General features: G+C 45.6%; 1 protein-coding gene across 5 annotated transcripts in view; it reads left to right on the forward strand.

The window, feature by feature from the left end:
• Positions 1 to 2,986: 2,986 nt before the first annotated feature.
• Positions 2,987 to 27,987, forward strand: part of VANGL1 (VANGL planar cell polarity protein 1) — a 57,600-nt gene continuing 32,599 nt past the window's right edge. The window contains exons 1-5 of one of the 5 annotated variants that reach the window (XM_030533731.1): positions 3,048 to 3,066; positions 10,904 to 11,003; positions 11,324 to 11,613; positions 13,029 to 13,155; positions 17,301 to 17,908. In XM_030533731.1, the coding sequence (XP_030389591.1) occupies positions 11,543 to 11,613; positions 13,029 to 13,155; positions 17,301 to 17,908 (806 nt within the window). In that variant the 5' untranslated portion in view covers positions 3,048 to 3,066; positions 10,904 to 11,003; positions 11,324 to 11,542. Of the gene's footprint in view, positions 3,067 to 10,903; positions 11,004 to 11,081; positions 11,256 to 11,323; positions 11,614 to 13,028; positions 13,156 to 17,300; positions 17,909 to 27,987 lie in introns of those variants that run through there. The other 4 variants (XM_030533751.1, XM_030533742.1, XM_030533721.1 and 1 more) reach the window with 4 other exon arrangements.

Here is a 27,987-nt window from a genome sequence, read left to right on the forward strand (position 1 = left end):
TATGGCTACATTTTTGGTTCCTAGATGAATACATTTACATGTAGTGGTATTAGAAACACATATTGTTTGCTTGTGCCCAGTTTACCAGGCAATCCAGATTGGTCAATCAGTGACCTCTCCTCTTCAGCATTACTACCCCCTCAATTTCTGTGTCATCTGCAAATTTTAACAGTGATGATTTTATGTTTTCTTCTAGGTCATTAATAAAAATATTAAATAGCTTAGCTTTCCTGGGGGACCCCACTGGAAACAGACCCACCCTATGATGATTCTTCATTTATAATTATAGTAAGACCTATCAGTTAGCCAGTTTTTAATCTATGTAATATGTGCTATGTTAATCTGATATTGTTCTAACTTTTTAATCAAAACATATGGTACCAAGACAAACATCTGACAGAAGTCTAAGTATATTACATCAACACTATTAACTTTATCAGTCAAACTTGTAATCTCATCAAAAATGATTCAAGTTAGTTTGGCAGGATCTATTTTTCATACACCCATGTTGATTTGGATTAATTGTGTTACCCTCCTTTAATTCTTTATAAAACAAGTCCTGAATCAGACACTCTATTACCTTGCCCAGAATCAGTGTAAGGCTGACAGACGTATAATTACCCAGGTCATCCTGTTTACCTGTTTTAAATATTGGTACAATATTAGCTTTCTTCCAGTGCTCCAAAACTTATTAAAGATCAACATTAACAGTCCAGTGAGCCTCTCCGCCAGTTCTGTTAAAACTCTTGGAAGCAAGCTATCTCGACTTGCTGATTTAAAAAGTCTAACTATTAGTAGCTTCTGTTTAAAATCCTCCAGAGATACTAGTGACTGGAAAGAGTGTTATCATCACCATAGAGTGACACTTTATCATCTTTTTTCCTCCAGATGTAGAACAAATATTTATTGAACACTTCTGTCTTTTCTGCATTACTATTAATAATTCTACTATTTCCATCTAGTAATGGACCAATATTATTCTCAGGATTATTTTTGTTCCTAGTACATTTTTTTTTAAAAAACCTATTTATTATCCTTAGCTCTGCTAGCCATGGATTTCTCCTTGTGTCCCTTTGCTTCCCTTATCAATTTGCTACAATTCCTAACTTATGATTTATATCAATTACTATAAATTTCCTCATTCTTCCATGTGTTATATCTGCCTTCACTTCCCCTCTAAACCATGTTAGTTTTTTTAACCAGCACAACTTTCTTCCTTCTTACAAGTGTTGGTGGTCAGGCACACACAGAGCAGAGCCCTGCTCTTAAGCAGAGTCTCTCCTCTGTGCCATGTGCTCAAACTGGGAAGCTCCAACCCCCTCACACCTGTGTTAAGCTTTCCCCATGCCCCAAGCAAACTCTGGCATAGAAAAATCCTTGTTCCATGGAAGTAAGCCAGTACTTGAGTCCTTCACTCAATATTGTTGTGTCTTGGTCCTTCGGCAAAGTGTTATTCCAGGGCAGAGCAACTGTCTGGAATGCAATTCAATATGCTGCCATCAGGCAAGTTTAGATGTCTGTTCCACACATCATATAAAATGAAGTTAATAAATTGATATTCCATTGATGTTATACCCTGCATATGCCACTGCAAAGTAGGTATAACAAGTTGTCCAATCAGAGTGAAATGAAAGTTTCATCTAATTTTTAATCAGCTTTGTGCTTTTGTTCTATTATAACCCAGCATATGATATAGATCAAATATCATAAATCAAATATACAGATATTGCAAATACAGTTGTGACAGTGCTCAGGGAAGGGAGGGGAAGAGGGTGCAGGAAAAAAACACATAACCCAACATCCCCCAACTAACACTACAGTAACCTGGTGTCCTGTGTTAACATATAACATGAAGAAACATCTTTAATATCCGCTTCCTTTAAAGGACAGAACATTTTCTAGTAGTTAAAGGCCAGGACAGGACAGGGAGCCAGGAGATCAGATCTGGATTCTATAGCTTGCTCTGCCACTGAAAACTTTACAGTCTAAATAGGACAAGACAAACAAAAGGTGTGTAGGGGGAAACTGAGGCACAGAGAGGTGAAGTGACTTGCCTAAGGTCACACAGGATGTCAGTGGCAAAACTAAGGACCCTACTCAAGCCTCCTGACTCTCAATCTAGTGCCATATCAACTAGCCCACAATGGGTATCCTGTCACTAGCATCTCCAGAAGATTTTAAACAGAAGCTTAATGGGGCAAGCAGGGGTCATGCTCTGCAACAGCAGGGCCTATTTTTGGTCCCTCGGCTCTTCCTGCGCCCAGGCAGAGTTGCTCTGAGTGTCATCTACTGGCTCCTTGGATTTCTTTGAAGAGTAGTGGGTGCTGTCCAGGGGTCTCCCTGCAGTCTCTTGGGTTGGAGTATACTGCCTCATACTGTTGAGAGAGGGTTCCAGTACATGGTGATATCTAGTGATCCCAGAGTGTAGGACTTATGTACCTAGTGATTAATGGAGCCCTGGATGGAGATGGCTGGTCCTGTAGGAGTGAAGGTTGCAGGAATCCTGGGGTGGATGCAGCACTGTGAGGTGCCAGGGTCTGGGCTCAGCTCATGGGGGAGGTTACAGTGTTGGAAGGGCTGATCCTAAAGAGGGTTGCAGTGGGAGTGAGGGACAGAGGCTGCTCTTATGTGTGGGTGTCTGTAAGGGTTTGGTGTGGGGGGGGTATAGTTAGGGATGCTGGGGGTCCTGAGCGGAGCTTGCAGTAGGGCAGGTCATGGGTGCTGGAACTAGGAGTGCTGGGCTTCAAAGTGGTTTCCATTAAATACAGAGTTTATAGTTGGATTCAATGGCTCTCACCACCCCCACTTCACGGATTGTCCCAGTAGGAACTGGGGGAGCAGCAAGGGGCGGTCCCACCAGGCGGGAGAGGGAGGGGGTGGTCCTAGCAGGCGGTGGGTCCCGGGGGCTGGGGGGGAGACGGGGGGCGGTCCCGGCAGGCGGATTGTCGGGCGGCTGGTCCCTGCGGTGGGGCGGGGCGGCGCCGGGCACAGGAAGCGGAAAGCGGCGGCGCTAGCAACTGCAGCAGCGGGGCTGGTACCAGGAGCAGCATGGAGCGGCCGCGAGAGGTGGGTGCGGGCGGCCCGGGTCCCCCTGCCCGGGGCTGGGGCTCTGCCCTGCACGCGCCTAGCACCCCCGGGGCTGCTCCTGCCTCCCCGGGCTGGCCCCAGATCTCCTCCCCCGGGGGGCTGGGGTCCTGCTGCGGCTCGCGCCCCTCTGCCTCATCCGGGGGGCAGGCAGCCCCAGGGGGCTGAGGTCGTGCCACCCCTTCCCCGGCTCCCCCCTCCCGGACCTGTTCAGCCCTCGGCCCCTGCAGGGGCTGACCCGGGAGGGGGTTCGCGCCTGGCGTGCTCTGTGCCTGGCTGCCCAGAGCCCCGCTCCCATCGGGTGCCGCCCGGGGTGGAGGCTGGCTCTTAGCTGCTGGGCCGCATCTGTGCTCAAGGCTGGGTGGCCACTGGGCTCACGCTGGCATGCATCTCGCTACCTTTGTTAAACCAGGGAGGGGGACGCAGTAACCGGGCTGCTGTAAGTCTCAGCTACCGGCGAGCGTGTACTTCGGTTGCAACTCCTGGCTAGTAGGTGCCTGATCCATTTGGGCACTCCACGCTCCTGCTGGAAGAGAAAAGGAGCTTTTTGACACTTCTCCCCACACCTTAAGCCTCCTGGCTGCTGCATGGCTTGCCCGAGCCTCTGTTTTCTAGGTTTTCAGCCTTTGCTGCTCAGAGCTTTCCCATGCAGCAGCATGATCTGGACCAGAGTCTTGTCATTTGGCATTGCTGCCCACAGAGCCCTGAATAACAGCACTGCGTGCACATAACTGGAATCTTGCTAATTTCAGGCAGAGCTATGAGCAGGAGCTTAGGCACACTGAGGCTTGCCTGAAGACCTGGGAAGGCAACACTGCTCTGTGCAGGGTTGCCAGGGAAAGCTTCCCACTCACCAATGGCAAGTGAATTTTTAAAGCCCGGTGTTTGGGGCAAATTACTAATTGATTACTAAACAAATAAGTGAATTAAAACTGAGTTCAGTACTCTGCAAATCTATCTAATTCCCTGGATGATGTAAATCAAGTTGTTTAAATTCCAAGTCTGTTTGGACAACTGTGGGTCGATGTATAAGACAAAAAAGCTAGTAAAGTATAATGTGACCTAGTTATACAGAAGTTAGTTTGATCAGTTAGACTAATATGACAATTCATGGCTATACAAGTCTGCATGGCTGTCTGTTAAGTTTAGAGCATGGCAATTTACAACCTTTCGGTGATGGAGATAAACCTGAGATCCTTCTGCTCCAAAAGCATAGGCCTGCACTTGGCCTGCAGGGGACACTCCTTTTAGTTTTTAGCAATGTTGGTGGTGATTGTGTCCACATAGAAGACAAAGTTATTACTTTTGCCAGTTTGTTATAACAATTGCCAACTTTGAATGGCCACTTAAAAAAAAAAAAAAAAGACTTGTTTAGAATGTTACTTAATGGTTCAAAATAACATTCCTGCATCAGAAGCTGTGCTCTTTAGCTACATGTTTCCTGAAGGTGCAAGTGACAGGGCATCAGCTTTCTTAGTCTAGGGAGGCAGAACTAATAATTGTACATAACGTTAGAATATCAGTTGGAGAAATAGTTTTGATTAGCGGGAGAAGAATTGTGTTCAGGTTAGTAATTCTTGCCTCATGGTTGCCGAGTATTTAACCTCCTAAAAATTTAATTTTAAACAGGCTTCGCTTTTTACCCCTTTTGGGGTTTGAATATATAATTGGCTGCAATGCTTGGACCAGTATTGGTCCTATAGTAATTTAGCTTGTTAATCTTAAAAATAAATGGTGAATAGAGTTACAGAAAACCTCCCATTTAAAAAAAACGCCTCACAAGTCAAAATTCTGGAAGGATTTCCAGCCCACATTCAGCCACACAGAGAGGTAGCTAACGGCTGATGGCTATCAGCCAGGAGAATGAAAGCTGAGCAGATATACAGACTGTGTCTCAGTTAGGATACTGCTTCTAAATTTCCATGTTTGCTACTCTCCTTTCAACTCCACCGCTAGAGGGAAGGTTAGTGCAGTTAGGGCTCCAGATAACCACTGGCAATCTAAGCACCATAACATCTGACCCTGATCAGAGCAGTGTTTGCATGAAAGAGTGATTAAAATGTTAGTGGCTCCTGGTACCATGGGTATCTAGTGCTCCCAGCAGAAGAGGAAAGATCCGACAGGGTGTTACCATCACGGTGGTAATGTTTTAGAAATTAGTTGCTTAACGTCACTTCATGTTTACTGTCCCATTGAGATAAATAGAGGGAGTTCGCTCTTCTCTTTGGAGCAAATCCTGCCCCTTCCCCCGTGGTTATTGAGGGCATTGCAAAGCCAGGGCAATTGTTCCCAAAGGATGTGGAGCCCCTGCAAAGAGATGCATGTTGTGAAGCCCAACTAAATTGCCCAGTAGGGATTTCGGTTTGGGATTGTAGATCCACTGGCCATTCCATCCCCCTGTAGTTGAAGTGCAAGTGGCACAAAGGGTCCTAAAGGGTGGGGCAGCCCCTCTGGGGGGTACAAACAGACTCTCAGTTGTTCTCCAGAGTCTCAGCTTTCATTTAGAAGAACCCACAAAAGTTTAGCTGTTACGGTTTCAGAGACAACCTTGAAAATGTGACCGTAGTATAACCAATGCAGATTAGTATGCCTGAATTTGCCGAGTGCCTGAAACAATGGCTCCAAAGTTGAATTGCCCTGTTCATTTCAAAAAATGCTAACTCAGGCCAAGACACATTAAATGTCAACGTTGTTCACTATGTCTATGTTACTGCTCATGAAAGCATACATCATATAATGAAGACCAATGTTTCCTAAAGTATCGGTTGTGCCCCCCTGCCCCCGTCCCACAAATGATTAGGTTTGTGGGGGGTATAGGAAGTGTACAAACTAAGAGGTACAGACTCGGCATCCAAAATGTGGAGAAGGCTGCTGTAGCCTTGGGGCTGGAGAAGGAGTCGCAATGAAGCTCTGCTGCTGCTGAGTAGCTTGTGGGGGCCCTAAAGAAAGCCCTGTAGGAGCTTTTCAGAGCACAGACTAGTGGCTACCCATGGCGTGGGCTGTAACTCAGTTTTTTTGCTTGACAAACACTTCTGTTTGTTACAAAGCAAACAGCCATGCTGCGGTTTTTGGACCTGTAATACATGTTCAAATGATTCACCCATATGTTTGTATTACCTATTGAAAACAAATTAAAACAATCCTCCTGTAGAAATATCCATGCCATATAATGTGAAGACCTTAACTTGTATATTTAAAATAAAAAAGTAACTGCCAGAGTGAAAACTGAAATGTGCCACAAACTCAAGTGCAAAAAAGTATGTAATGTAGGTTGCACACTTAAAACGAAAGTCCCTGCTCCTACAGTTGGATTCATGTAGACAGATCATTTTGCCCTGGTGGATCTGATTTCTGGATTGGGGCTTGAGTCAGGAAATGCTGAAGTTAACATTCTTGCAACATTAATTTGGTGATGTTGCTCATATGTGGCTCTTTCTGTTTGTTCTTAGGTGTGTAATTTAATATATTAAACGACATGACTTTTACACTTTAGGAAAATACCACATATATATTGTGCAGCCAAGTTAATGCTGCTGTAGGAATTTTTAACTTGTAAATTTCCTGACTCTCGGTCTTTGACTGTGCAATCCTAACATTGCCTTACCACAGCTTTTAGGTTTTTGTATTTAATTTCCAAATTAAATTGGGAGAGATTTCCCTTGTTTGCCAGCTTACGGGCCTCCATTGGCCAATAGACAGTTGGTGCCATTTAAATATCGAGGCCAAATGCACACTTAACTGAACATGTGTGTACTTGTGGATGCTTTCTGCTGCTTATGCTCCAGATGGCATTTTCAAATGTACGTAACTTCACAAACTAACTGCCAAATTCTAATTCAGTAGAAGTTCTAAACTTGCATAAAGATTAATGCCTTACTAAATTTGAAACTTCAAACCTGAGCTGATCTAGCACTGCATGAGCAAACCCAAGCACTGCATGAGCAAACCTTGAAACGGTGAGCAAACTGATGGGGTAGCACAGAAGGCTGGATATTTCTGTTCACATTTGTAAATCAAAGGGCTGAATGCAACCAACTCAACTCAACTCAACTTTTTTTTTTGGTAATTGCTTGAACCAGGGCCTTGCTCTCTTGAAATCAATGACCAGACTGACTTCACTGGCAGCAGGCTTGGGCCCTAAGCAAGGAAAATGGCCATTCAAAAAAAAATTTTTTTTTATGAGAGGTTTATGAGCATTTGAAACTAGGGAGTTACAATGAGTTACTTAGCAACCTTAATTACAGAGATTTCTGCTGTACCCTGTGGAGACTATCTTATCTGAGATGCAGTGATTTATCTTGATGTGAAGGGCTAGTGCTCTTCTTGCCAGCATAGCCGCCTTCCCTTTGGGAGCATAGCCTGGCTCTTTATCCCCACGTGCTCAGCAGCTGGATGAAGTTTACAACTCCCTTATGGACTGCAAAAAGGATGAACACAGTCAAAGTCCTACCCAAGCCCTGCCCCACCACACACTGGTGCCCAAAACGGCTTCCTTCGGTGCTAGTCCAAAGTGTCTGAATCAGGGCATCCTTGAGTAGTCACACAAGATGATGGCCTTGTCTAAACAAAGTTGAACCAGTTTAACTTAAATTGGGGTTTAAACTGGTGCAAGCTTGTGAATAGATATGGCTTCTGTACAGTACAGTTGCCTATGTCCTAGGGCCATGAGGAGATTTATTGTTACTTTTATTGTGATAGCATCTATAGGCCACAACCATGTTCGGTCCCATTGTGCTAGGCACTGCACTCGTGTCCGCTCTGTGCAGAATGTTGATTGTATGAGCCTTCTCATTACTTTCTGGGCCTGCCAGTCAAGGACTACTGTCTTCTTATGGCTCCCCAACCCAATGAGCCCTCCCTGAGGACTCTTCTTTTTTCCTTTCTCTCATCCCCGCTGGCAGTTCTTGGGAGTTTTTCCCAGCTAGGCTTAGCCATTTTCTGCTGTGGGCTACGTACCACACACCCTTCGTGCCTGACCTGGGTGTGGGGTGTGTACGCTCCATGTCGATGGAGCATTGTAGGATTGTGGTTGCTGCAGTCTTCCAAAGGAGGTTGCCTGTGGTGTTGCTCCATGTTGCTCAAATTGGGTATGGTCTTCAGGCTTCTGGAAAGTTGCCAATGCAGCCTTTGGGTGCCCTTTAGCTGGCTTATAGGCAAAACCAGTGGTGTCTTTTTCCCAGCTGAATTCAAACGGATATAGTACCCATTCATAGCAGCCCTGCTGCAGCCTTGGCAGAGCGCTCTGTTTAACCGTCAGTGTCGCGTGGCCAAGGCCGTGAGGTGTTGCAGAACTCATGCACTAAGGGTATTGCTGTTGGTGGTGACTGATCCAAGAGGGTTGGCTTTTGGGTGGCCTTTTGTTGTGGAGCTGCATCAAAACCATTGCTTTTGTTTACACACACACGTACCTGCCTGCCTGCCCACCCTTGTGTTTCTGTGTTAGCCTAATGAAAATACTTCCTGATATAGGGTGCATGTTCTCTGCTTGATCCCTTGTGTCTATGGGTGGCTCTAGCTTTTTTGCCGCCCCAAGCATGGCAGTCAGGCAGCCTTCGGCGGCTTGCCTGGGGGAGGTCCGCCGGTCCTGCGGCTTCGGCCTACCAGCCGGCAACCTCCCACAGGCAAGCCACCAAAGAGTGCCTGACTGCCGCCCTCACAGGGACTGGCAGGGCGCTCCCCGCGGCTTGCCGCCCCAGGCACGCGCTTGAGCGCTGGTGCCTGGAGCTGCCATTGCTTTTGTCACCTCTCCCCACCTCAGAATGGGAACTGCCTGCTCTTGATTCATGTGGGGAAAGCTTGGGTACTTTCTCTGTAGTGTCAGTCTGCTGAAATGCTATGTTGACTCTCTACAAAGATGCTCGTGCCTGTAAAGCAGTACACCATGTGTTGTGTCTCTGCTGCCATTCCCTCAATAGAAGCTCCACTGTTAACACACAAGGAATTGCTGTGTCCCAGCACTGGTTACTCCCTTAGGGTTGTAGTTAGAGAAAGGGGTGGGGAATTATACTCTTGTTCTTGTCTCTGCCACTGAGTTGCTGTGTGAGCTTTGCGCAAGCCATTTGCCCTCTATACCTTAGTTTCTCCATCTGTAAAATGGGGATAATACCAACCATCCAGGGAGGCTGTGAGACTTAAGTAATGTATGTTTGCAAAGTGCATGGAGAACCTCTAAGAGGTAAGAGTGTTAGTCTCTATAGTAGAAGCTAGTGTAATTTCTATACTAGGGGTGGTTACCGCTCCTTGGATATACACACAGCCCTCCTCTCCTCCCCACTATGCTATTCCCATCGTAGGGGTACATGTGTTAGTGGAGAGGATGGCTGTCCTTAAAGAATAGATAATGACATACTTGCAACTTCTGTCTAATTCAGGATGTTCCTCCTCAATTGCATGCAAGTCTTGCTGATTTATGGGAATTGCAGATTATGGCTGCAGGTGGTTTCTATTGATCATGTTCTGCTAAGGGTGCTTTCTTCTCATCACCATCCTTGCACACAAATCTGCACTAGCTTCCAATCTCCTGGCTACACTTCAAGCCTCTCCTACTTACTTTCAGATCTCTGCATGGTTCTGCTCTTGCCTGGGTCTCTACCCTCCTGCATCCTACCCAGCTTCATGCCTCCTTTCATTAGGATACCTTTCTGCCTTATAACTGCAACAACCTCCCAATTAACATGTACACAGCCAATGCCCTCTCCATTCAAATAACTCCTGCAAGTGCCCACCTATTTGACAAAGGCCTTGCAGCTCCCACTATCTACATAACATTTTGTAATAATGTCCCCGTTTGTTCCATCAGACTGAACTCCATGGGGCCAGCATTTTGTTCTTTGTTCTGTACACTTTATACACTGTAATGAGTGTGCTATACACTTACATCACTAATTAGCACATGAGGTGTTAAAAAGATTAGCCCAGATAAGTTAAAAAGCCAACTCTTGCTCTTTTTGAAGGAGGTTGAAGAGCTCTTGCAAGAGGTTTGAAAATTGCTGTGAGCAGAAAATGATTGAAGGATATAATGAAAGCAAACTCTCTCATTTTAGAACTTGTAAATAAATGTAACACCAATGAAAGTAAAGGCCACTACACTGATGAGAGGCAGGAATAGCCTGGGCAGGAAATGTATAAGATTGCTCCCTCCTTCCTCATCCCAAGCACCAAGCTCTGCCAAGAGCCTGCTGTCTTGAGCTGCAGTGCTGCCATCTACTGTTCTAGAGTCTGGGGATCTGTGTAGTGACAGCCCTGTTTGTGTGCATCGCGAAAACTGGCAAATCACTCCTCTCTCCACTAATCAATTTAACTTGTAACCTAATCCAAAGTGTGAATTTGGGTTCCCCAGAATTAAAGGGGTTAGTGTCCACCAGTCCTTCGCTATCGGACATGTTTGATTGTTATTCCAGTATCTTGTTCTTTCCAAAACATGTTCCCTTTCCTCCTTGTTACAAAAATGTCACACACCAGAATGCCCTACAAAATATACTCCAGGAAAGAAATGCTGCACAAATCCAGGGTGTGTGTAAAGTAAATGTGATCTAATAGTCTCTACCCTGACTTCTATGACTTTTAAAAAGCTGCACGTCAGAGCCCAAGTAGCATGTAGATGGTAAGTGAGAGGGGACCTTGTAATCTACGGTATTTTATAGTTAGTAATGCTAATAAAATGGACACACCTTGTAGTTATAAAAATGATACAGGTTCAGGCACGGTGGGTCTGATTCTTTTTTGCTTTGTCCCTTGTGCACTGACACATACCTGTGCAATGTGAGTGTGAAATGTTATCATTCTGACTCGGTAACATTTTTATATTTACTTTGCACAGGTGTAAATTACAGACAGGGCAAGATGGTGGTGGAGATTCAAACCCAGTGTATCTTTATGCATTTTCCAGTAGTGAGTTACAGAAATCTACTGTGCTGCAGGTATGGGATGTGTTGCCTTTCCCTCACCAGACCCCTCTGTTCATCCAAAGATTCTGCTGTCCTCTGGAGACTTTGAGATAAATGGGGCTGCGTTGTGTATAGCAGGAGCTGCTTATTTTATAATTTAGTACTCCAAAATATATGGACAGAACAAAAAAGATGTGGTATCTTTCCCCAAGAGCTTACATGCTTAGACCAGATGTGACAAACGTGGATAGATGCGACAGGGGAAGGAGAACGAGGCCTACCACGGTAAGCACATGGCTGCTTTGCTTAGTAGAGTATTGGTATTGTACGCCCATCTGTTTCTTTTTTCCTAGGTTGGTATTGAAGATTAAGGCACCTGCTCTTCCCTCCTTAGAGTTTCTTTAGGTGGAAAGTCATTGGCTGCCTGATGTTTTGGAGCTACTCATGATTGAGACGCCGAGAGTATCCAGGAAAGTACTTTCTCTGAGGACCCCACTTCAGTAGCAACAGCTGCTCACCCTCTAAGGAAGGCGATCAGTGCCCCTCCCAGTGGGGGGCAGGCATCTGCTGCCATGGATACCGAATCAACATACTCGGGATATTCCCACTACTCAGGTCACTCCAAAAAAGCCCACAGACAAGGGTATGGAAACCATTATTAGCAAATTAGTCCTTAGGCTGGGCAGTGTCACAATGTCATGACCTCTTCTATGGATCATGCTGAAGCCCCTCGCAGACCAAAACACTGTGGCTCTAAAGGAGGCAAAGTGTGGGATGACTTTCTCTCTCTCAGGACACTAAAAATAGGGCTGCAGAAGGTGGAGATGGAAAAAGATTGGTTAGTTCAGTCATTAACTGAGAGGGCTGGATAGAGTCCCCAGATGGAGGACTGACCAGTTTTTTTTAACATATGCTTGCTGCTGTTCCTCCTTTTTTCCACTCCTGTTTGTCTTCCTCAGCTAGGGGCAAAGTTTCTCTTCCCTTCAGCTGCCATGTTAATACCTTTTGTGGGTAATGCAGGTGTTTAGAAAAACAGCTAAAAATAGGCAAAGTTTGCCTGTGGCTTTCATATTATTTATAAACTTTGCCTATTTTTAGCTGTTTTTCTAAACACCTGCATTACCCACAAAAGGTATTAACATGGCAGTGAGGGGAAGAGAAACTTTGCCCCTGGCTGAGGAAGACAAACAGGAGTGGAAAAAAGGAGGAGGAACAGCAAGCATCTGTTTAAAAAGCTGGTCAGTCCTCCCATCTGGGGACTGACTCTATATTCTTTTTGTATTATGGCCGCCCCTACCAGGCTCCATCTGAGATCAGGGCCTCACTATGCTAGGTGCTGTATGGACCCAGACATTCCCTGTCCTGAAGATCTTAATCTAAATATTGCTGTCAGTTCTCCCTTGAGTACTACCTCAGCGTCCTTGAGACAGCTTGATTACTGACCCCCCTACCATCTCCCACTGAAATCCTTTGAGGAGAGGGAGTACTCCCTGAGTTTACGCTGAGGATACATGTGGCAGTGTCCCCCCTTTTCCAGGCCTCTTCTGATGTTGCTGGAGTAGGAGGCGTTTGGGACCAGGGATTGGGAAGGGAAGAAATAGGTACAAAGTTTCTGATTTAAGTCTTCTGGGCCAGGGACTGTCCTATACAGCTCTGAGCTCTCTGTGAACATGGAACTCATGTGCCATGCCCTGTGGGACTGGCATGGGAGATGGCACCAGGAATCAGGCTGTCCTTTAAAGTTTGGAAAGAGAGTCATGTTGTGTGGGCAGGTACAGGCTTCTCGGTGAAGTGAGTCTTCTACAATCCTATTGCCAGAAACCATCTGCAGACGTGGGATCTACGTTGGCTCCCAACCTTCTTGGAGGCATAGCAGGTGGAGTTTATGTTGTGGAAGGTTGTGTCGCAAAGGTTAACTGTCAAGAGGCTAGTACACTTCTTGATTTACAGGAGGTTAATGAAAGTGGGTAGATCTCACTGGGAGGGCTGAGTCTGTGATGCCTTCTGGTGAATGGGTCCTGTAATCTTCTTCTCCTCTTGCCTTTATTTACGGGAAAGGAGTCGGGACAGGCACAAATCGCCACGGAGTAAAGATGGCAGTAGGTCAGAGAAATCGGTCACCATCCAGACACCTCCCGCAGAACCGCTGCTGGGGAATGATACCTCTCGAACAGAAGAGGGTCAGGTAAGGAATGGGAAGCAAATGGAGATGTGGATGGGCGAAGCATGGGCTGTGGGACAGCATTCTGCTTTGGTGACTGTCTTTGCCTGCCTGCATTCTGATGAAAATGTTAGTTGGACTCTTGATATCAGGCAGAAATGGCTCTTGGGTCCTTTTGGATCATAGTTAATGCTGTTTGGGTTTTTTTTCAAACCTTAAACTGCTTTGCAAAACTCTCTACCTATAGGGACTGCATCACTTCACCTACCACCAAAATGTAGCCACTTCTGTGGTGGGATGTGGTAGCAATTTAACAGAGCACAACACATGATTAAAGATAAAATATGAAGAATTGAAATGGTCACAGGCTTTTAGGGAGGCAGAATGCAATGATCCAATTATACCTCCACTCTTATATTAAAAGGCATGGGACCTTTGAGCTTACAAGTGGTCAGGACTTTTGTTTTGTCTCTTCTGAAAGCATCACTTTCAGTAGTACAATACCCTGTCTGATCACACTGAGGACTTCAGTTTACTGTTGATTTCGAAGAGCGCCTACTACTGAATCACCAATGCTTTGTCCCCTGCCAAACATACCAAGCCAGCCGGTTTTTATCATCTGATCAAGGATAGTTGCCCAACCCATTTAAAAAAAAAAAAATCTAGACCTTTTAAAAAAAAAAAAGAACAACTCTTTCCAAAGGTAACAGAACAGGGGACCAAGATGCTGAGTGGAGGGAGGAAAGCAAGAGACAATCTACAACAAATATAAGAAAAAGGAGTGACAGCAAAAAATTGAGTCCATGCAGTAGGTGTGTGGACACTAGGTCAGGCAAAGAATGGAAAGCTACTGTTTCTATATTACATCTAGATCAGAACAGAGGCCCTTCTATACCAGAGCTCCACGGGTTGAAGCAGTCATACTGTGTGAATAGTAGCCTTAAAGAGCAGTGACACTTCAAGACAAACTTGGAATAGTTTCCAAATAGTGTTTCAGTGCATCCTATGTTTCACTCTTCTTCTGCATGCACTTTTTAGGTTAGTACTGAAGTCTTACACAAAACCAAGAAGTCTCTCAGGGAATCAGGGCCTGTCTACACATAAAAGGCTGTATTGGTGCAACTGCACTGCTGTAACGCTTTAATGAAGATGCTCCTACACCAAGCTCTCCCGCTGATGTAGCATGGTCTCCATTGGAGGGTTGGGGGTGGGTGTGGGGATGATATAAATTTGCTCAAGGAGTGTGGATTTTTCACACCTCATGAGCACCGTAGTTACACCAATGTAAGCCTCCAGTGTAGTCCAGACCTCAGCCTGCTGCCTCTTCCCCGCCAGTAATGTACGCGTTAATAGTTGTTAGAGCTCCCAGATGCCACTGCAGAGGGTGCCAAATGGAGGTACATAAATAAACCTTCTTTGATTTTTGGACAATAACTTTCACAAACTGCCAGTTAAACAGTTGTGAATGCGTGAGTTTATTGTGTTAGGTGGGGCAAAATATGCTGATAAGTTCTTAAGAAACAAGTCTTTATCTTCATGCAAATCTCTCTAGTAATGTAAACTAAAAAGCGAAGAAAAATACAAAAACAATACGAGAAGGATTGTCTCTTAGCAACTCAAAGACATTATGTTCCGGCAGCTTTTCAGCACAAATTTTTAGCTCAGTAGCTCCACTTGACTGCATGAACTCTTGATAATGCCATTTTAAATGGGAAGAACTGTTAGAACAGTGAGACTGGGAACCAGGACTTGTGTGTTCTGTTTTAGGCCTTTGCCCCGACTTGCTGTGATCTTGGCAAGTCAGTTCCCCTCTTTGTCCCTGCTTCTCCATCTGTAAAATGGGGGTACTTCTATTGGTCCACCTCATCAAGTGGGAGAGGGGTTAAGAGTCTAATGTGTCGAAAATGCTTAGATCGTCATATGGAAGGTGCTAGCAAAAGGCGGAGTACTCTAGTACTGCACTCCATTTGAGAACTCATTAGGCCTTTCCAGGGCCTGTTTTTGTAAAAAGTGTTAAGCTTGCTGAGACCATTTCAAGTTGCTGGCTGTGGTTGGTCTCTCTCACCTTTTAAAACCTCAGTGCTTTAGGCCTGAGATATTAATGTCTCAAATTGCACCAGAAGTGAAATTCTTGGAGCTATTCTAAATAATTATGCTGCCTCAGTCTGCTCCTGTCACAAGGATACTTTTAGACTTAATCTTTTTTATAACTTTTTTGAGAAGTGATTGTAATGATTTTATTAGATATCGGGCTGATGGCCCTGATTAGATGGAGGCCCTGAAACCACAGAACAAGAACAACACAACATCACTACCTCTAAGCCTGTTTCTGTTAGAACACTTCTGTCAGCATATTTCCGTGCAGAAGCCAAACAGGTTTTCTCCTGTCAGTTGCTGACACACTTGCACTGGGATATCTTTTTCTCTTCCAGAAAACATGTTGGGGTGCTAATGACTGCCTTGGTGACTACAAAGACTTAAGGTGCCACTGTGTGGAATGAAGGAATCTACCTACTGTCTAGTATCAGAGGGGTAGCCGTGTTAGTCTGGATCTGTAAAAAGCAACAGAGTGTCTCGTGGCACCTTACAGACTAACAGATGTATTGGAGCATAAGCTTTCATGGGTGAAAGCATGCATCTGACAAAGTGGGTATTCACTCACGAAAGCTTATGCTCCAATACGTCTGTTAGTCTATAAGGTGCCACGGGACTTTTTGTTAATTCCTACTGTTTAGAAGCTTTAATGCAGTTTGGCATGCATTGGTGTAAACTGTCAAGTCTTCAGAAGTCTGAATCACTCCCTGAACAGCAGCTCCAAGTCAGATCGATACATGTCAGATTAACTCTTTATCCTTGCCTTGTGTAGGTGTGTCCAAGCAGATGCATCATGGAGTAGGAAGAACAGTGTGCAGGATCTCTGTGGCAGAAGTTCTCTGACGTCGGAATCCTTTTATTGCTGACTTTCAAACTTCAGTCTACAATAAAGTTTTCTGACTCTGGCAATTGTCCCTACTTTTCAGATATGCTGGCTTCAGGTTGAACAGCTTTTGGACACATCCAGTACTTTAATATAGGAGCTAACAGGTGTTGTAGAGACCCACAAATTCATATGGCCTAGCACCTATAAATATCTATCTCAAACTGCTGGAGAGTTGGTGGTTAGCTTGACAAACATTGGCTAAAACAGTTCAGCAAAGGGTGTGTCTAATGTTTCCTCCACTAGTGAGGGAGACTGAGAAAATATGCAATGGAACCCTTTGAAAGTGAAACCACTTATGTCACAACTTTACTATGGATGAGGTTTCAGTATAACCATAATTGCACTTGACTCATTGAAACAGAATTTCTCTTGCAGGTGGATTCTGCAGTGCACTTATAAGTACTTGCGGACTGGAAGAGCACTAGTTCCTGCATTTACAGAATGTTCTGTATCTGCAGGAGGTAGGCTCCTTTATTTTTAACTTCTGGGTATCTTTATCAGGGCTGGCTCTCCAGATCTCTAAGTAGCAAGAGCAAATTCTCCCAATCTCTCTCCCTTCATGAATCTCCTTCTACTACTCACACTCACAGCGTAACATATAATCTTTCTTGTCCCTACAGATTGGGCAGGGTATTTGATTTTTCTTTAGGGAACTGAAAGGAAAGACTCCTGCACAGTAATCAGCATGTAAAGTTGTTGTGAAGGCCAAGACTATAACAGCGTTCAAAAAAGAACTAGATACATTCATGGAAGTTAGGTTCAGCTATTAGCCAGGATGGACAGGGATAGAAAACCATGTTCTGAATGTCCATAGCCTCTGTTAGCCAGAAACTGGGAATGGGCAACAGGAGGATGGATCATTGGATGATATCCTGTTTTGTTCATTCCCTCTGAAGCACCCGGCCAGTGTTGGAAGACAGGATACTGGGCTAGATGGACCAGTACGGCCATTCTTATGTTGTCACCTCTCCTGGGGCTGTAGATGCAGGAAAAAATTCCAAACTTGGTTAGACCATTTACTCCTGCTTCCCACATTATTGAATACATTTTTGGGATTTTCTACCTGCTGTTCAGCTGTGTTGTGGCAGTTTCCAGTCTTCTTTGGCGACCATGTGGCTCTTTGGCTGCTAAATGCAGAATGTCAGGAATTGATATAAACTGGTGTTTCCTTATTCTCTTTCCCTTTCAGGATGACAATTGGGGTGAGACCACAACAGCTATCACAGGCACCTCGGAACACAGCATCTCCCAGGAGGACATTGCCAGGATCAGTAAGGATCTGGAGGACAGTGTTGGCTTGGATTGCAAACGCTACCTTGGTTTAACAGTGGCTGCTGTCCTTGGACTCCTCGTCTTCCTTACCCCCATTGCCTTCATTCTCTTACCCCAGATCCTGTGGCGGGATGAACTGGAGCCATGTGGCACTGTCTGTGAGGGACTGTTCATCTCTGTGGCTTTTAAACTCCTGATTCTTCTGATTGGAACCTGGGCTCTGTTCTTCCGTCAGCCGAAGGCAGATATACCAAGAGTGTTCATGTTCCGGGCTCTCCTGTTGGTCCTTATATTCCTGTTTGTTTTTTCCTACTGGCTCTTCTATGGCGTCCGCATCTTGGACTCCAAGGACACCAATTACCAGGGGATAGTACAGTATGCAGTGTCTCTCGTAGATGCTCTCCTCTTCATTCACTATCTAGCCATTGTGCTGCTGGAGCTGAGGCAACTGCAGCCCATGTTCACGGTCAAGGTGGTGCGGTCGACAGATGGAGAGTCGCGATATTATAGCTTGGGGCACCTGAGGTAGGTTGACATTTCTTGGGGGCAGGGGAATGTCTGGAAATCTGTATAAAGATTCAAGTGCAATAGCAGAGAATGCAATCCACTGAGCATGGTTTTGTTAACGTGATAGCCACTGGGTTTCTCTGTCCTTCCCCGTCTGAGGCTCTCCAAGTCTTTCATAGAGAAAAGATTAACAAATTAAACCTATTGGCTCCCCAGTGGGGTAAGAAAGGAATGTTTCAATTTCATGAATAGTGAGACAGGTACAAAGGCTGTGATTTGCCCGCAGTAAGAGCCAGTAGAGCTGGGGATTGAGTGCAGATCTCCGAAGTCCCAGGCCTGTATTTTAACCTCTAGTCCAGGAGTGGGCAAACTTTTTGGCCCGAGGGCCACATCGAGGTTGTGCAACTATATGGAGGGTTGGGTAGGGAAGGCTGTGCCTCCCCAAACAACCTGGCCTCCGCCCCCTATCTGACCCCCTCCCACTTCCTGCCTCCTGACTGCCCCCTTCAGAACCTGCAACCCATCTAACCCCCCCTGCTTCTTGTCCCCTGACTGCCCCGACCCCTGTCCACACTCCTTCCACCTGACATCCCCACTGGGACTCCCACCCCCTATCCAACTGCCCTCTGCTCCTTGTCCCTGACCACCCCCTCCCGAGACCTCCCCATCCCTAACTGTCCCCCAGGATCCCTGTCCCCTGACTGTCCTCCCTACCCCTATCCACATCCCCGCCCCCTGACAGGCCCCCTGGGACTCCCACTCCCAACCTTCCCAGTTCCCCATCCCCTGAGCACCCCTCCCAGAACCTCCACCCCATCCAACTGTCCCCTCCTCCCTGACTGCCCCAGGACTTCTGGTCCCTTACCCAACACCCCCGCACCCTTACCAGCAGCAGGAGCTCACAGCTGCAGCACCCGTCCAGAGCCAGCTGCACTCCCCACACTGCCCAGCGGGAATGACAGGCCAGCGCACGGCCCATGCGGTGGTGTGGCTGCAGAGGAGGGGGGGCAGTGGGGGAGGGGCTGGGGGCTAGGCTTCCCGGCAGGGAGCTCAAAGGTTCGGGCAGGATGGTCCCGCAGGCCGTAGTTTGCCCACGTGTGCTCTAGTCCTTGCCTTCCTCTCTTCTCTTCCTATGAAGAGCCAGCATTGGGACTGCCTCAAGGATTCCTAAATGCTCCTGCATTGGGTAGCCAGGGGGAAAGGAGTCCTTTATGCTAAGTGATCAGCAGCTATGAGATTGGAATTTTTTTCAAATTGATGATTTGGTTTCTCAAGCCTGAGATCAAGATGGGGGCAGGGTGAGGGCTATGTTCAAGGCTTGTCCTGTTGTGCGTCTGGACCCTGACGCTACTTGATTTGAAGGGGTTCTGCCTGCTTGCCCTAGGTAAGCTTTTGCTATGGCAGCTCCCAGGACATGGCACTAGCTCCTCTTGAAAGAGCTGCCCCAGCTTCTCCTTCCCCTCTTAGGATAGTTGAAGACTCCGCACTCTGGAGTATTTGTTTCAGCTGTTGTCAGTCCCATATTTAAGCTTTGGCGGCCTTTTCAGTTGCTTTATATTGTTACTACTTAGTTTGGTTTCTAAATTATTTGCTGCTTCAGTTGGTGGTGGGTGGTATGCTCTACTTCGTAGGTGTCTAGGTGGGGTCAGGATGCCTAAAAGTTATTACACCCTCTTAGCACTCCGGCACCTCCTAGATGTCATTTGATACCTTTAGTTGTATGACTCATGCCTGACAACCCATCCCTTGTGCTGAGGTTCCTGCCTCTCTCAAGTGTGGGAAAGGCCAAGTCAGGTTGGCTAGAACTTTTTCTGGGGGAGAAGGCTTATTTCTAGTTCCCTCACCCCATGAAACTGATGGTTCCTCAGGCTGGGGGACAGAATGACCTCAAGCATGAAAGGGAAGATGCTGTGAACTAGTGTCTGGATTAAACATCTGTCAAATTTATCCTGTCCAGATCCCTGTGGCGCGCACAGATCTACTGCAGATGGAGAGATTAGTGTCTGCTGGTTTAAGTGGATATATGAACACAGTCTCATGCAGCCTGTTAGCATGGCAATGGAATTGCTTTGAAGTAGGGCTTAGTGGTTAGAGCAAGAGCCAGGGAGTTGGGATTCTTGGTCCTTGTTCATGGCTGTGCTGGTGACTCATGACTCTGAGTAAGTTAGCTCAACTCTTTGCCCCTGTAAAATGGGAGAAGATACCTATCTTCATAGAGAGTGGCAGAGTAGCGGAGCTTAATTTACTGTTTGTAAATCACTTAAATCTGTAGGACCACACTATTGTTACCAGTATAATTAATCTATTGCCTATATGAGAGTTTAGATCACATAATGTTAAGATTCTTCAGTGATAGGTTCTAGTGTTTATCAGGCAAAGGACCAAGACCTTTCAGCCCAGAGAGATTGAAGGGTAGCCACCAAAGAAAGAATTCCTCTGTACACTAATGCTTCACACATTGCGTTGTGAGGATGCCATTGTTACAAGAAGAAGAGTTCTGCATTTTTAAAACTTACTTTGGGTATCTATTTTTTCCTAAAGGGAAAAAAAATTGAATTCTTGCTTTTGAGCGTTTTAGTACAAAACGGTGGGAAATCCTAGGTTTGTATTCATAGATAGTAGGGCCTCTGTTGCAAACATGCTTGACACTAAGCTCATAGATGGGAATAGTCCATTGACTTCATGCTTAAGGTTAAGCACCTGCCTAAATCTCAGCAGGATGAGGCCGAAAGTTGTAAAAGTCTTCTGTTAGAGCCTGATATATCTGGCTTTTTTGGAAAACCCCTACCTGCACCTAACTTTTCGGTCAGTGATGTTTAACTGGCATGGTAACTGAAATAAATGGACTGACTTCTCATCCTAAGGCCAAGCAGTTTGCTCCTGTCTTCACTTTTTCTGTCTTTCTCTCCCATCTCTGCAGTTTTGAGCCCCGCTTCTCAGCCTCCACCCCCTTCCCTTGAGTGTCTAGCATGTTTTTTTGGGGTGGGCTGGGGTTGAGGAGAGCTTTCAACATATCTCCTCCTAATGTTGTTTCTCAGAGCACCTCCAAACTGAGCTGGCCAGTTAAAAAAAAAAAAATTCTGTGGAAAAATTTCAACTTTGTCAAAACTGAAAAGCATCGGGGGGTTGGTTTTTTCCAACGGAACAACCAAAATTCTGAGGCAAGCAGACACTTTCTTCAGAAAGTCTTGTCACAAACCTAATTTTCTATCAGCAGAGGTTCGGAGGGAAAACTTTCCACCAGTGCTGGCTCCAAATGAGTGACGGAAAGAGGAGGAGCTGAACTTGCCAGTAAGGACGACTTCTCAGCCCTGCTGAGCTCTGGCAGGCTCAGGTCACTTCTCTTCCAAGAGTGGTTCCTATTAGCAGGCTGGCTAAAGTCCTGAGAGAGGGACCGCACCAGTTCCAAAGATTTCAAGTTTAGCTGCCCAGTTTAAGGACCTCCTGGCCTGTGATTTTTTTTGCGAGTGGGGAGTGGAGTGTTGCAATGCAGGTGGAAGGTGGAGTTGTACCCAGGATTGTGCAGCCAAGTCGAAGCCTTGCTTTTTTTGGTAAGTTTATAATGTTTGCTGCACTGCTGGTAACGGTGCAGAGGAACGCAACATGAGGGCTGTTTGCAACCCTGTTCAGCAAATGCACATGGATACAGAGAGTGAGAAAGAAAGAGGAGAAACGAACAAAACTCAGAGAAAGAAAGGAAAACCCAGGAACATGCAAGCGAGACTGGGTTGGGAAGCAGATAGTAGGAGTGAAAGCAGGAAAAAGGGGTGTGAACAGAAAGGGGAAGGGAGAGAGAAGGAAAAATAAAGCATTCTCTATCAGCAGGCTTGATCTTATGGGGACTTAGTTTTTTAATGTCCCTGTTTGTATCACAAAACCCGGGCATCTGTTGCTCTCTCAGGCCAGTTCCTCCCAAAATTTTCTGGATGCCTCATAGGTTGTTAGCAAAGGACCCATTTAAAAACCACTCTCATTCTTAATCAGGCCGCTAAATTTATTCTCTTCCTTTCAAATGAAAATGCATTCTTCGCCCCCCACCCCGACTCACCCTAGAGCAGTGCTAGTCTAGACAGCTCAGGAAAATGAATGGTTTCAGAAGCACATGGTAATTATTGGTTTGTAAACATTGATAGAATTAGTGTCAGGCGCCTGTATTATCTTGGAATTATTTGGGTTAAACAGGGCCATTAGTGGGTCATAGAGTCTATTTCCACCCTATTATATGGTGGGGCACAAGTTGTCCCAGAACAAGGAGCAGTGGAGGAGGGACTGGTGACAATGTTCATAGTTGTGCGTTTATAATTATATGGGTCTGTACAATGCCCGGTCTGTCACGGAGAGCCCAGGTCTGCCCTAGCCTTTCACCTCTTGGAACATGGGCTTACCTCTTAAAACAAGCTGCCTGTGAGATTAGTTTGTGAGTCTCAATCTAGCTTCTACTGGACATCCGGCCACAACATTTGCAGTGCAATCCACAGAAGTGGACATACTTGGCTGTCTTTAATCCAGAAAGACTGAGTACTTGGAAAGGACTATAGCAGGGGTGGCCAAACTTACTGACCCTCTGAACCACATATGACAATCTTCAGAAGTTTGAGAGCTGGGGCTGAAGCCCCAACACCCCGTCCCCACTTGGCAGAAGCCCCTATCTAGGGTGACCAGATGTCCCGATTTTATAGGGACAGTCCCAATTTTTGAGTCTTTTTCTTATATGGGTTCCTATTACACCCCCAATCCCGTCCCAATTTTTCACATTTGCTGTCTGATCACTCTACCCCTATCCCACAACCCTGCTACAAGGCAGAGGTCCCAAGCTCCCCTCCCCCGGGTGTAGGGGAGGTGGAGGATGCAGGGGAGAGAGACATGGAGGGCTCCGTGAGCCACATTTTAACTGTAAAAGAGCTACATGCGGCTTGCGATCCACAGTTTCGCTACCCCTGGACTATAGTGTCAACTAGATCCTTGCCCATCCCTTTGCAAAGGTAGGATATAATCTTTGCTGAAAGCTATCTGGGATATTTAACCTGACCTTAATTGTCGTCAAGAGGCCAAGAAAGAAACTGGTTGTAGCTACACCCCTATCTGCTACTACTCTGCCCATCCCTTCTAGACCCATCTGCATCTAGAAGTCATTAATGCCTCCAGGTTAGAGGTGCTGTTGCATGCACAGTGATCAACAGCAGAGCAGATGCAGTCACCGCCTCTAGGCCTATATGAAAGACCTCAGGGAGAGCTCACCACCCACTACAGCAGAAGATGATATAACTGTCCATAGTGGCATACGTAGCAAATGTCCACCCACACCTGTGGACTATAATGCAAAGCAGGAGTAATTTGTGCTGGCAGAATTATGTAGGGCAAATTTATGCCACCTCTTTTCTGATTGTATCCAGTACAATCAGCTTCTTTCATGAATACTCAAACTTAAACAAACAGCAGACCTGGCACTTGTGAAATTGCTCTCTGGGTTTTCAGCACTTAATGATCTCATTTGATAAGCTGCCTCTTGTATCCAGGCTCCTCCAGTTGGTGCAGCGGGCATAGTTGGAGTGTGTGGGGAGGGGAATGGATTGAAAAGGAACAAAGGGTAGGGGGAAGTAGTTTCCTCAAACCAAAGTCTGCATGTTTAAGCCTTTCCTGAAGTGTGGCTCACTAACTCCAGGCATTGCTTAAAGAGTGACATGCCCTTAGTCAGCGAGAACACTTGTCTGTCATCTGAATGGAAGAGAAAACTCTGCTTTCTGTCCAGAGTCATGCTGAAGTTTTTTTCCTTGGAGGCTACTGACATTCTGTCTCAGCCCCACCAAATGCAAGCTCTTCATGGAGTACCTGCCTCTTACCCCTAGTCTCCATCACAGGATTTACTGGACCAGATCAGAGTAATGGCCCATTCAGTTGTCTCTTGCTTCAGGCAGGGCAAGATCCTGAAAATGATGAAGAAATTCCCTAATGTATCTGGCCAATTTGTTCCTCACTGAGATTCATAGATTATATGGCCAGACAGGATTGGTGTGATCTAATCCGACTTTCTGCATAATACAGACCACATAGGACTTCCCTGAATTAACTCCTGTTTGAACTAGAGCATATCTGTTAGAAAACATACAGTCTTGATCTTAAAAATTTCCAGGGATGGAGAATCCAACCCCTTGATAGAGAGGTTAAGAAAGTGTCTTCCAAACCACCTGCAGTGATCAGCCTTTGCTCTGAAGCATGAGATCTGATTACTCTTGAGCTTGGCCTATAATTACCAATTTTATTAGTAATTTGAAATGTATTCAGCTATGGTATCAGAGACTCTAACCTCCTGTAGCAATAAGTTCCACAGGCTGAGTATGTGCTCAGTGGAGTAGCACAGCCAACTCCGCAGTCAAACCCAGTAGCCTAAGTGGAATTGGACACCCTGTTGCTCATTCCCTGCTAAATTGCACCATGTTCATGTTGGTAGAATTGGAGGGTGTTCTCAAATCGAAACTAGCCCTACACACTTCTGTATGATACAACTCTTCTCTACTGTTTTCATTCCCCACAGCTTCCCTGCTTCGTCATGCTAGCCAGCCCAGAACTTCCTAGGAAGCCGAGTGTCATTCTGCTAAAGTGGCTAATTGCCACTGAGGATGTAAAGCTCTCTCGGAACCTATGCAGTCAGCCCCAAAGTAGCCTTGGTGGTGAAAGGTGCCAGCCTGATGCCTTGGAGACTGAAGTCCTCCTGACTACAGAACTGGCCCAGCACAAACAATGACAGTGCAAGCTTCCCCACACCCGGGTTTGCCACTAGACCAGGGGTAGGCAGCCTATGGCACATGTGCCGAAGGCGGCACGCGAGCTGATTTTCAGTGGCGCTCACACTGCCTGGGTCCTGGCTACCGGTCCGTGGGGCTCTGCATTTTAATTAAATTTTAGATGAAGTTTCTTAAACATTTTAAAAACCTTATTTACTTTACATACAACAATAGTTTAGTTATATATTATAGACTTATAGAAAGAGACCTTCTAAAAACGTTAAAATGTATTACTGGCACGTCAAACCTTAAATTAGAGTGAATGAAGACTCGACACACCACTTCTGAAAGGTTGCCAAACCCTGCACTAGACTGCAACAGTGACTTGCTTGGGCCCTCTCCAGGGGTGAGAGGCTAGCTCTTCTGCCTCCAGACCCATTCAGTTCTTAAATGCTCTGGGCACGTCAGCAGTAGTTTTTGATATAGGCAGTTGATCACTGGGCAATCCGCCAAATAACAATCTGATCCAGCTGAGTTCTGGTTGTTGTCTAGTGCTGGGTTTCCCAGACACTTGACCTACCCAGTCCTCCCCTACCCCCACTTCCTTGTACACACAAGGAGCAACAGCTGCCTGCTGCATCATCCAGCTGGAGGGGTGGTGGCCACAGTGATAGAGGTATCATACAAGTGACTGTGCCAGTGTTCTCTGAAAATCCTTGTTGCCTTCCCAGCAGCTGGTATTGTGGGCTCCTTCACACTTGGAAATGAATGCTGGTAGGAACATTTTATTTCTTCATTCCCTTTTATGAGGGTTCGTCTGTCTGGCAGCTTGCTCTGACACAGTCTGTATTGTGCACCGGAAATGGGAGCATCAGGATTTCTTATGGCAGTTGGAGCACTGCCACTGTCTGCTGGCGCATTTCTTGGTGACTGAATCTAACAGCAAAGTCTGGTACTACCAGCCCCCTCCTGGTACAAAGGAGCATTCTCAGAGACCTGATGGAGGGTGATCTGGCCATGTGCTAGTTTTCCCTAGGTTACCACATTTAGAAATTCAACCCCCAAAGTCTATTTGGTTGACTGGTTGGTTTTGTGAGTGTGTTTGAAGAGAGTGGGTATAACCAGTGTATTCCCTTATTGTGCAGATTTGCCTAGCAGGCTTTTAAATATTGATTTAAATCTAGAACTGGACTCCTGCCTCCAAAAACTGATCAGGCAGTGGGTCAAAATAAAAGAATGGGAGCTGAGATGGCCTGGGTCCTATTCCTGCCTCTGCCCCATCCATTGTGTGACCGTATTCCTGTCATTTTACCTCTATGCTTCAGTTTCCCCATCTGCCTCACAGGCTCGGAGGCAAGGCTAGTGTAATGAAAGTTAGTGCAATGGGATCTTCTCCTGAGATGTGCTGTGGTAGTAGAAAGCTATTCTTGACACTCTGTTGAAATAGTCTATGTTAGTGAGATAACAATGCAGCCCTGGGGCCTTGCAAGCTACTGGGCTGCAGCCTCCGCCTTCCAAGGGAGCCTGAGCTTGTTTTTTTTTTTTTCAATTGCTTTGCGTCCCAAAAACATGAGTGTGGAGTGTCGTATGATGCACACCAGCCAGTGCAACAGTTGCTCTCTGCTACTACAGGAGCTCCAACCAGCAGAGGCTGGGGAGTGACCTTTATTCCCTGGAGCGATGGTTTCACATTTTTGGAATACTTGTAACTTAATATTTTAACAGTCCCGAATGTGTACTTGCAGGTGAAGAGCCTAGAGTCAATTATTAATCTCTGGCTTTCTCTTCCTCTTACTGTGTGATCTCCTGAAGGGCCCTGGCTTAGTCTGCAGGGATTTTTCTCCTTGTTTTAGTTCTGCAAACTGACAGCACACAGCAGTAGATGTACAAGCACTTCAGCATACCCTGTATTTATGGGTTTGTCATCTCATGTCCTCTTCCGTTGTTGTCCTGCCACCCAAAAGGCGAGCTGGCCTCCTCTGAAGTGCCTACTGTGAATGTTGTGGCCACTACAGAAAAGGCCCAGGCATCTACAAACACTGAAAAAAGAAAACCCCAAAACTTTTAACACAGACTCCCTGTGACAAATCATGGGGTACTAGGATTGCATCAAAGTAATACAAGCCCAGACCTGGTGTACAAGAAATATGTAATTCATCCCCTATATATACATAATATAAAAAATATCAAAGTAAGATGGCAGCTAATCCTAAATTCTCCCCTTAGGGAAGAGGGGAGAATTGCTAGGGAATTCAATCTATACTACTGACCTTAAGTCAGCTCTGCAGACTTGTCTTCACTGCAAAGTTAATTTGACTTGAGTGTTGTCTCTAACTTGAGTCCCCTCCAGTCTCGATTGATTTAAATCAAGGCAATTTAAATCAGTGATTTAAATCACGAGGTGGAAAGCCTTGATTTAAATGATCAATTTTAATCACTTTTCCATTTGTACTTCAGTTATTTTTCTAAAGAAACGTGCATTCTCCAAGGCTGATGTAAATCAGCATGTTGTCTTTAACACAGTTTTTATAGAGGCTAATGGATTCAGCATATTTTTTTTTATTTAAATGTCTTGAGAGATAAGAAGTTTAGTCCGTAACACATTCTGTATTAAACTCACATTTCATTTTAAACAGATTTATTTTTAAAGCGAAAACTTACAATAATTTAAATAGAAAACCTGAATTAAATTAAAAAAAAAAAAGTTTTCCCCACTGTGGTCCCCTCCACACATACAACCTTAATTCAAGTGTACTAGTGCTTTTAACTCAAATTGGCTGTCCTGTTTAAGGGCAGGGTATTAGCTAAAACTCCTACGAGCACAACTTGTTAGCTACTGACACAACTACTCCAGTGCTGGATGCAGGCGAGTATCACTCAAGAGCTACTTGTCCTCCAGTGCCCTTCCCGCTATTCCCCTGTGTGCTCGAGTTCTCCCACAATTCCCTGGGAAAGAATTTATAGAGCAGTTCATCTTATTGCAGCACGAAGAACCATGGGATGTGTTCCCAGAAGTCCCAGTGACACACAAGGGTGAATGCAGTGCCACTGTGGACACTGAGGCTGTGTCTGCCACTGTAGCATATAGGTAGCATGCTGTAGCTACACTGCTTTAATCCCACAGCATAGATGCTTCCTACAGCAATGAAAGAGGTTTTTCCATTGCTACAGGAACTCCACCTCCCTCAGTGATGGTAGCTTGGTCAATGGAAACATTCTTCTGTCAGCTGCGAACACAATATGGGTTAGATTGGCTTGACTATGGCTCTTAGCAGTGTGGATTGTTCACACCCTTGAGTGCTCTAGCTATATCGACCTAAATTTTAAGTTTGGACCAGACCTGAGTCTCGCTTTGCAGTGGGCTGCTCCCACTTG

The sequence above is a fragment of the Gopherus evgoodei genome, chromosome 1 (assembly GCF_007399415.2).
Source record: "Gopherus evgoodei ecotype Sinaloan lineage chromosome 1, rGopEvg1_v1.p, whole genome shotgun sequence".
Lineage (NCBI taxonomy): Eukaryota > Metazoa > Chordata > Testudines > Testudinidae > Gopherus > Gopherus evgoodei.